The sequence below is a fragment of the Ruditapes philippinarum genome, unplaced genomic scaffold (assembly GCF_026571515.1).
Source record: "Ruditapes philippinarum isolate M1 unplaced genomic scaffold, ASM2657151v2 ctg7825_1_1_1_1, whole genome shotgun sequence".
Taxonomy (NCBI): domain Eukaryota; kingdom Metazoa; phylum Mollusca; class Bivalvia; order Venerida; family Veneridae; genus Ruditapes; species Ruditapes philippinarum.
In genome coordinates, this window is record NW_026857061.1 from 24,461 (window position 1) to 35,050 (window position 10,590).

Genomic DNA, 10,590 nt, shown 5'->3' on the forward strand with positions numbered 1-10,590 from the left:
ATGTTTAGCAATATAATTTTTATTTGCAATACCCCCTAACTGGACACTTCCTAAATCAACTCTTTTTTTTCATTTTTCTTTTTTTACAAAATAGCAAAGAAAACGGCAAATTTTCCTTAAACAGCATCTCCAGCCTGCAAATAAGCAAGTTTTCATATATTTCAATTATCTGGCAATGAAATTTAACCACATAAAAAGTTTTTAAAGAATTTATTTTTTCCAAAATACATACATGTAATTTGCTTTTGGTCATATATTGATCCGCTGAGATGGTATCCCAGATGAATTGGTTAGCAATTACAAAGTAAGTATTTGTAATATATCATTAAACAAAACTCAAATGAAAGACAAAATAAGGAAAAAGTACTGTCATGGATGAGAAATATCACTTTTAAAACAAAATTATATAAAAAAAATCATAAGAATGTATAAGAAATAGTTGCCAAATGGGTCAATTGAGTAATGCATTGTTGCATTCTTTAGAACATCAAATGTGAGATTATTATGAAAGTATTAAGTCAGTTTCTAATTCTATTTTTATTCTTGTATGGTATTTGTTCTTGTTCAAATGCTTTGCTGTCTATGTAAGGGGCTATCTGTGAGAGGGTGAGAAAATGCCCAGCCTGACAAGGACTCGAACCCGGGGCAATCTGGAACTGATCCGGAGCTCTGTTTGATGACCTACCTGGCGTCTTACACATCTACATATTCTTCTCTATAGATGGGATTGATTAGGCGTGGAGGAGGATATTGTTAAATTATTTCTGGTTTGTTTAAAGTGAGGCAAATATTTACTGGTGTAAAATGGCGGGATTTTGTGATACATTTATTCATTTTGACAAGTAAGTATTATTATCTTTTTTAAAAGAACAAAACGAATATACTCTTGCTGTGCCCCCTAAATTTCCTCATTTCCGATCACTAATATTTCAAAAGAAAAAAATATATTGTCGCACTTACTGCGCTTGCAGACAATATGGCTATTCATGTACACCATCTTTTATCATTTTACGGGATGCTAAGGACGGTCATTTAAGAGGGGAACCCATACATTCTATGTTTCCTGGGAAAGTACCTGTCTGTCGTAGAATGAAATTGCGCGATTGTTCAAATACACGGTTGCACTTTCCTTAACTTTAAATGCTGACCTTTTTCCCAAAACATTTTACGTATTTGTTTCTCACTAGAACAAGAACGGTTGTACACCTAACCCAAATAAATATAATGAAATATCGGAAGAATTATGGAGAAAAAACAAACTAACCGTCTACTATATATATTTTTGCCCCACCAAGATCATATTATGTCACGTGATATGTATGCACCGTAGTACTTAAACGGAAATTTATTGTTAAAACAGTATCAATGGCACATACATGTAGTTCATTGCAACACACATACATTGTATTTACATATCAGTTCGTAGATAATAAATGCCTGCTGCAAATGCTTCAAGAGTATCATGTGTTTTGTGCTTTAGTGCCTCATGATAACTTAAGTAGCTTTTAGCTTCTGATGATTTCTTCAAGCAAACAATATGTGCTGATGATCAACGTAAACATTAACATCTTGCCCTGAAATATTATGTTATTTTAAAGAGATATTTTACCTTTGTTTGTTAAATTACAAAGGTTTCATCTAAAAATATAGATCTAGTCTTTTTCAAGACATATGTCTTTACAATCAGAAAAAACACTTTTTGCTTTTCTACCTGTTAGTATATTGGAAACATATCATTACCTTTAAGTACATGTGTGGCAAGAAGTAATATTTGTCACATATCATTTTGACAGTAAATATATCATCAAGACTGATTAAAACAGGACTGGAGACTTAGTTGCTTACCACATAAACCATATGAGAAATTTATCCGCCGTTTTTACATCATCATTTCTTTTGCCTTACTTATAGCACTACGGAAATATCTTAACAATATACCCCCTCTCCACTTTGTATATCGCAACATATATATATGAAAGGGCTTAATTTCTTATAAAAGAAAAATACAATACAAGTAATTATGCATAATAACAAAATTGTATGCTATTTTAGTTTTTTGCATTTCTGTTCAGTTTCCAGTCTAAAACAAGTCCCGTAGAGCAGCCATGGCAAGTGGATTACGTTTTAAAGATAAAGTAGCTATTATAACTGGTGGATGTAGTGGTATTGGTAAAGGATGCGTCGATGTATTTGGTGAGAATAACCGTTCACTTAAGTTTTTATTCCATTGGCAAAGGATATTTTTAAACATTTAAGCATATGGAATCATATCAGAAAACCGTTGACTTATATTTAAGTGCATAAATAAACTATATTTGTTGAAAGAGTGACATTAACGATCGGGGTGACTAAATATGTCGAGCGGCCCGGGCCCTGTTTCTTACTAAAGTGAAGACACTAGTGCTGGCTAACAGCTTGACAGCTTGCTCGGGAACGGGGATTGAACTGTACTCTGGATAATTCAAAAATGGTTTACTGCATGAACTGAGGGAAAACTATAAACAGATATACCAACATCGACAATTTATTTTAATGATACAATCTCAATAGGGGGAGCGTCGGACAATTAATCTAGTGGGCGCTGGTTCTATCCTCAGCAATGCGTAATTTCTCCGCCATGGCAATTTGTTTTCGGACATTGAGTCTAATTGTCAATTGTCTTTCACGTTTGATATTCGATGAAATCATGTGGGTTTAATAGTCGGTTACTTGCGAAGAAATGGGTATTTCCTGGTAAGTTATCCAGGAAAGCTAGTAATCTCACATGATTTCTGTACCAGCGAATCAACTCAATAATATTCATTAGTTCTCTACGAAAGTCATATCAATTTATAACAATGAGTTCAAAACTGTGTTTCTTAATATTGATACAAAGGCGTACATAAAAACACAAACAAAAGCACAACATTTGAATTGCCAAAAGGCTTATTTTTGGGGGGCATTTAAAATTGCCTAGTAATTATTAGCGATTGTAATGGTTTCAATGACATTTGATGGATATCATGGCGTAATAGTCTTGTGATTAGAAATGAAGATCTACTTATTATTTCTGATAAATTTAAAAACAAAGAAGTGATTAAAATTTTTCTTTCAGTCGAAAATGGCGGAACAGTGGTCGTGTTTGATATAAACGGTAAGTTTTTAATGTGAATTCTCGAAAAGCAAAGCTGTACAAACATCGTTGTCAACTTAAGACACCAGTAAGATATGAGCCGCGTCATGACAAAACCAACATAATGGGTTTGCGACCAGCATGGATCCAGACCAGCCTGCGCATCCCCGCAGTCTGATCAGGATCCATGTTGTTCGCTTACAAACCCTATAACAAGTAGAGAAACTGACAGCGAACAGCATGGATCCTGATCAAACTGCACTGATCTCGCAAGAAGCGCATATTTTTTGTCATTCGGTTCTGACATCAATTAAGTTTGGAACCTATACTCATAGTACGTCCACATATTTTATTTCAATAATAAAAACATAAATTTCTATACACAAATTCAAAAGTACCTTATTTTCATTTGGCTGTTTCTGGTAAAAAGAATTCAACTTACTGCCACAGTTAAAATTGTTTTTGTTGTACAATTGCATGTTTAAAGTTGTCAAGAAAAATATCATTTCAGATAAAGTTGGCAATACACTTAGGTTACCAGGACCTGGAAATGTTTCATATATACACTGTGATGTTACTAACGAAGAAGAAATAAAGGTAAGTTAATAGAAACTATATCATTAACAAGTATACTGAATATAATCACGCTATTTACAGAATTTAGTCAATTTACAGATTATTGTAATTGTGTATTTGTGTTTTTCAGAAAAGTATTGACTGGACTGTTGAGAAGCACAGTAAAATTGATTGCCTTATCAACGACGTTGGAATGCGTATGTTGAATTTTCTATAGTACTCATTTGTTAAATTTCAAATACTTTAATTTAAGCTACATGTATAAATTTCCAAGGAAGCAGGTAAAAAGGGAAGCTATGAGGCTTTCTAGTGATAAAATTTTGATTTTGTATATCGGAAAAACTAAACAACTTGTTTTATTATATTCTTATAAATGAAATATTGAGAAATATTGATAAATAAAAGGCGTATTTTCAATTTCCGTATTTTCACTGTAAAAAATATTAACTTTCATTGCGGTGAAACATATGTCCGTTTTCAGAAGTGTCTTGTCGGACTACTTTCAGTACACAAATTTAAAGGAAAGTCTTTCAGATTGTAATGTCAAAAAAGAGAAAAATGTATATAATAAACAGAAAATTCAAGTTTTTTCTATAAAAACATGATTTATTTTTATCTTGTGGCATGAAAATGGTCACATTTCTTTCATGAAATTTTTATTTTCATACAACTCTATGGAAAAAATCATTTATTTATAGAAAAAAACTTGAATATCCTCTATAAACAGGGATGGGCAAATTTTGGTAAAGTTCTGGATACTTAAGAAAATTGAACCTATAATTTTTTGCATTAAAATTTAATAATTTTAGAAATAATAATAATAAAAAAAATCGCGGTAACACTATTGAATGCACACTCCTGATGAAATTAGAAGTGATTGATAAAAGAAGTAAAAACAATTCCATATACACAAGCGGACTTTCTAAAATAATTGCAAGAAAACAAAAAAATTCCAAACATCAAAAATATTAATTGCGCAACCATTTCTTTTCGGCAATTCAAAGGTTTTTGTAGATATAAGGTTGATATATCGGTAAGAATTTTACCAATTTATTGTATTGTTGGAACAGCAATACGGTATAATTTTTGTTCCCTGCCTACATTTACTACGGATTATCGTGTCAAGTGAAGGAACTTAAGATTATACCGTATTAATATGGTTCCCTGTCTACATTTACTACGGAACATAGTGTAAAGGGAAGGAACTCTAGATTATACCGTACATATCTGGTGTCCTGCCTACATTTACTACGGAACATAGTGTCAAGCGAATGAACTCCAGATTATACCGTACATATCTGGTGTCCTGCCTACATTTACTACGGAACATAGTGTCAAGCGAAGGAAATCCAGATTATACCGTATATATCTAGTTCCCTGCCTACATTTACTACGGATTATCGTGTAAGGGGAAGGAACTCCAGATTTTACCGTATTAATCTGGTTCCCTGCCTATATTTACTACGGAACATAGTGCAAATGGAAGGCACTCTAAATTTTACCGGTATTTGTTTAATTTAAGATCATGGCAGTCATCTGATTGACGAGTTAACTGTTGATAGTTTCCGGCAAATCCTCAATGTTTACGTCGTGAGCATGTTTGCAATGTGTAAGGTAAGTTAAAAATGTAATTGAGCCGTGTTACGACAAAACTAACACAATGCGTTTGCGACCAGCATGGATCCTGGTCAGACTGCGCGAATGCGCAGTTTGGTCTGGATCAATGCTGGTCGCAAATGCACTATGTTGGTTTTGTCGTGACGCGGCTCAATTAATGATTTTTTTTAAATATCTTACAGTTATACACAATGACGATCTTACAGTTCAGAATGATTTTGTTTTGCTTTGTAAAAATTCGCTCAAAATTATATAAATTTGAAATCTCTTCAGCTTGTAGTTTAAAATGTTTTTTTTTTTTTAAATTTTAAAGTTCTTCTGAAATATCTGTAAGAGGAAAATATTATTTGTATATTTCCTGTGTAGAGAAACGAGCATGCTGATCGCAAACCCAAACCAATTATGTTGGTTTTGTCATGACACGGCTAATATATAATTATAATAGCTGGATTTTTAAGATAGACCAACACTTCTAAGGTCTTATGAATACTTTTTAGTTTTATCGATAGTGAAATACCTCACATGCACCCTTTTTGTCCTTGTAAAAGCAGCGAAAGGGATTAATTAATAGAAACAATAATTATTCTGTTTTTCAAACCGAACCTCGGTCATATGTACATGTTAATAGAAAATTATTTTGAAAATGACGATGTCCTTTGATCAAATAAAAAATAAAAGAACTGTTCTGTTAAAGTTCATACTTGTATAGACAGATGAAATAATAATAAAATGATAGAAATAATTATCATATTGGTATTTTTTTTTTCAAGTTTGATATAGATCTAATATATACTATCGTCGGTGTCCACGGTACACATTCCGAGGATGAATATTTACAAGTATCCTGAAAGTATTTTTTTGAAGTTGAATAAGAGACATATTCCCATAAACACATTACCATTTCATGTTGCTTTCTTCATCTTTTACGGGTGTTATTATCCCGTTGTCAAAAGCGTTGGCTATTGACGAAGCCCAGAATGGTGTTAGAGTCAATACGTAAGTACACATTTGATTTTTCTTTTACGTACATGTATGATACTGATTTCAATTTTCATATGATTTGAGGGTATAACAGGGCAATGCAGGCAAAATGTAGGCATGCCATCATGCAAAGTGAAGTCGGACCATGCCTGATCTAGATACATATGTCATAGATAAAGTCGGAGAAATGAAAATAGGAAATTTATGATAATGATGATGATAGTGGTTGTGATGATGATACTGGTAGTGAGGATGACGATGGTTGTGCTGATAATAACGATGGTGTTGTTGATGTTGAAAATGGTGGTGATAGTGATAGTAGGGGTTGTGATGGTAGTAGTGGTGATGATAATTGTAATGTTAATGCTGATTATGATGGTGCTGTCGATACTGCTGGCGGTTGTGCTGATGGTAATATTGATGATGGAATAATGATGATAATGATGATGATGATGGAATAATGATGATGATGATGATAATGATGATGATGATGATAATAATAATAATAATAATAATAATAATAATAATAATAATAATAATAATAATAATAATAATGATGATAATGATTTTAATGATGATGATGATGATGATGATGATGATGATGAACAAAATTATTTTTAATTTGTGAAGGGTATGCCCTGGACCAATAAATACACCATTGCTTCAAAAGTGGTTAGAATTAGAAGGGGACAAAGCGAAAATAGTGAAAAATTGGTCGGTACGTAACATATCAAGTATTATAGCCTCTGTGACCAAGTGATTAAGGTCCTGTCAGAAACATAAGAATCTTTCATGTGAGAAACCCATCCAGTTAATTTGCGGAAGATCGGTGGTTAACCAAAGTCCTCGCTGGAAGTCTGAAATATTGAATGCACGAAGTAGATCATCGTAGGACTATTACTGTGTTGGTGATGAAAATCTAATAAAAGAAACAAACAATCAAGCAAAAAAACACAGATCTAAACCACTTGATATTTTGTTATCTTTTGCTTTCTTTTTTCTGTAATCGAAAATAATGCAGTTTCATACTTGCTTGGTTGCTACGCACTAGTTAAATTGAACGCTTGCCACCTTGGCAACGTGCTATGGCGTCAGATAATAAGGTGGTTGTTGGTCCTCAAACTTCAGATACGCCGATACTATCCAAATAGATTGTTTTCACTTATAACTTATCTTAGTTCAAATGCTTTACAAACTTTTAAAAGTAAAGTTTATACAATATTGTACGCCATGAAAATTCAAACTGTATTTCAGTGATTAAAAGTTAAGTATGCTGTTTTTTTATATCATAACTTTACAGTTTGAAAGAAGACTTATTGTAATCGAATAATGAATATGAATTCTAATTGTTTATTTTCATTTTATTTATATTTAGCAACTTGGACGATTTGGAGAGCCACGTGAAATAGGTTTGGCATGTCTATTTTTAGCAACAGAAGCAACTTTCACAACTGGTGCAAAACTTATGTGCACCGGTGGATGCGAAATCGGAATAGGTGTAAAATAGAACTTTTTACTTTAGTACAGTCCCTGAGGACCTTTTGTGTGCAAAAAAGGTCCATAGATAAATGTTATACCAATGTAAAGCTAAATGTTTGAAGTTTACAAAAATTTTGGGTAGACATGTCAAATCATGGTACGTTTTGAGAAATCCAAGATGGCCGCCAAGATGGCCGCCAAATTATTGAAAAATGGCTAATACGCATTTTATCTGATAAAATTAGGTTTTTTTTTGTATTTATTTTAGTATAAATGATGTAAGAACTTCACATCCCATCGGAACAATATGAAAATGGAGGCATTTTCATTATTTTTTCATAATCCCTGAATTCCATAGATAAATTTGCTAAAAAATGCATGAAAAAAATATCAAAAATTGATATGGGGCTGACATTTATTCCTACCAGCTTATACATAGCGGTGTAAATGAATATTTTTACAAAATACTACAAAGACTTGAACAATATCATACTAATATCACCCTTATTTTTATTTTTATTGTATAAGAATGTGGATTCTGATATTCTTAAAGTGGGTGGGGTAACGAAAATTAAGTCTCAGTATTTTTTTAACTGGTTTCTTATGATAATTAAAACTATGAATTGTCAACATGTATTGCACTTTGGCATGTATCTAAAGTTATAAATAATTAAGAAACTTAGACTGATATTTTGTTTATCAATATTTAACATGTTCTGTTGCCATGACAACGGAGAAGTAAAATCAAAGACACACGTTAAACGTATGACACTTTCAACTTTTAGCATTTTAAGCATGTTGATAAGAATGACACAAACTTAAAGTTAAATAATCTGTGCTCAATGCTATGTTAATAAATTGAAAAAAATGTAACATTAAAAGAAGTCACATTTAATTCTACCAAATTATCAACACAGATAACTTTATTTTGAAATTAGATGAATAAACTTATTTCAAGAATTTGCATCATGCATTTGCTTTTTTCAAACTGCTATACATAGAAAAAGGTCATGTCAAATGTGCATGATCTAATTAATGTTGATAATAATAAGTAAAAGGCAGTCTTAAGGTAGAAATGTATATAAATATTATCAAATGTTTGAAACTGTACATACGGTAAACATTTAAGACTTTGTAGCTAAAACAAGAAATAAGTAGGACACTGGTTCAAATTCTAGGTCAACCAATATCAAATTTTAATGACAATCGAATTTATTGTTGAGTTCAAACTTTTTGGTTGTAGCTTGTATTATGAAACTCTAACTTGCATTAGATTAAATTCTAGGTCAACTGATCTCAGTGTTTAATTCTGCATCTGAAATTTTACAATCTAAATACAAAGAGGTCACTGGTACAAATTAAGGTCAGCTGGCATGTCATATTGTATCTGTTATCCAAATTTCTTTAGCTTCAAAAACAAGAAAGTAGGTCACGAGGTCTTAAACTGTAGGTCCCCTTCTTATAACAGTGGGGCCATGATTTGAACAATCAAAGAACACAAGACAATTTTTCCAACCAAATGGTCTTGCATTGTGGTTTCTGACATAAAGAGTTTTTTATATAAAAATCGACATCTAGGCAGTGCCATTTTTATGCTCCCCGAAACATTTCCGGGGAGCATATAGTCGGAGGGCGTATGTCTAAAACCTAGTCGGGGAGCATCACTCGGTTCAACCGACTCTTGTTTTAATTCAGACTCATGATCATTATTTGATGCCTGCACACTTTACGGAGAGTGTCGGATGTGAAGTCCAGGCGTCTCTTGTTCTACAGACAACAATTGATCTCGGACATTGAGTTTTACGGTCATTTGTCTGTCAAAAAAGTTAGTACCGTAGCTTAGTAGAAATTGGTCATTACTCTTCTGGTTATTTATCCATGAAAGTCAGATAGTTTAACCGACCTTCAAGCTATCAACAAAGAAGTGTTGAAATTGGCGTATAACCCAGGCCCGGCCCTATCATGATTTGAAGAAACATGGTAAAAGTCTTCTAGAAATTATTTCACATGCTCTAAACAATGGGGTTAAAGGGATGATTTTATAAAGGATTTTATATATAAGTTAGACTATGTAACTCAATTGACCCTTGGGAAAGGTAATTATAATCAAACGGATCATAACTTAACCAAGCTTAGTACTTGTGAATTATATCGTGACATAATGATATGGTCATAGAATGAATGCTTCACACTTAAATATCAAAGCATTTTACACGTATTTATGGAGAAGAAGAAAATTTTCAAAGCCTTTTCTTTATAACACAAAGTAAAATGACTCCTGGGGTTAAGTTAACTTTAACCAGATTGTCAAGATTTGAAAAATAAATTAAGGTCTTTTTCAAAATGCTTTAAACCCAAAATCTAAGATCTGGGCATTTGGTTTTGGAGGTCGTAATTTAAGCAAATTTAATAGTATTCTATACTAGGTCCTGCAGTTATGGAGAAGAATATTTTCATGTTTTTCCTATATTTACACTGTAAAGAAAGTTTACTCCGGGGCTTCGCAAGGAACATGAATGTGTACTTCTTGACCTTTTACCAACCATGACCTTGATGTTGTGTCATGCATATCATAAGCACATAAGTCTCACGATGGTAATTATTTGTGCCAAGTTATTTAAAATCTTCCATAAAGTCAAAAAGTTATGGAGAACATAATATTATAACTTTGACCTTGGTTGCAGCAACCTGAGGTCTGTAGATTGTGTCGTGGTGGGGATCATTTGTGCTAAGTATTTTTAAAACCTTTGAATTGTCAATAAGTTATAGAGCGGACATGAAAAAAAAGATGTTTTTACATTGGACCGTTGAGTATGACCCTGACC

At 32.5% G+C, this 10,590-nt stretch overlaps 1 protein-coding gene across 1 annotated transcript; it reads left to right on the plus strand.

The window, feature by feature from the left end:
* Positions 1–2,105: 2,105 nt before the first annotated feature.
* On the plus strand, positions 2,106–6,697 carry LOC132748642 (17-beta-hydroxysteroid dehydrogenase 14-like; the record flags this gene model as incomplete). Its single annotated transcript, XM_060738252.1, has 6 exons — positions 2,106–2,193; positions 3,095–3,133; positions 3,624–3,709; positions 3,819–3,885; positions 5,211–5,302; positions 6,484–6,697. Coding segments are annotated over exons 1-6 (586 nt in total), but the record flags the coding sequence as incomplete, so codon positions are not given.
* Positions 6,698–10,590: the final 3,893 nt, after the last annotated feature.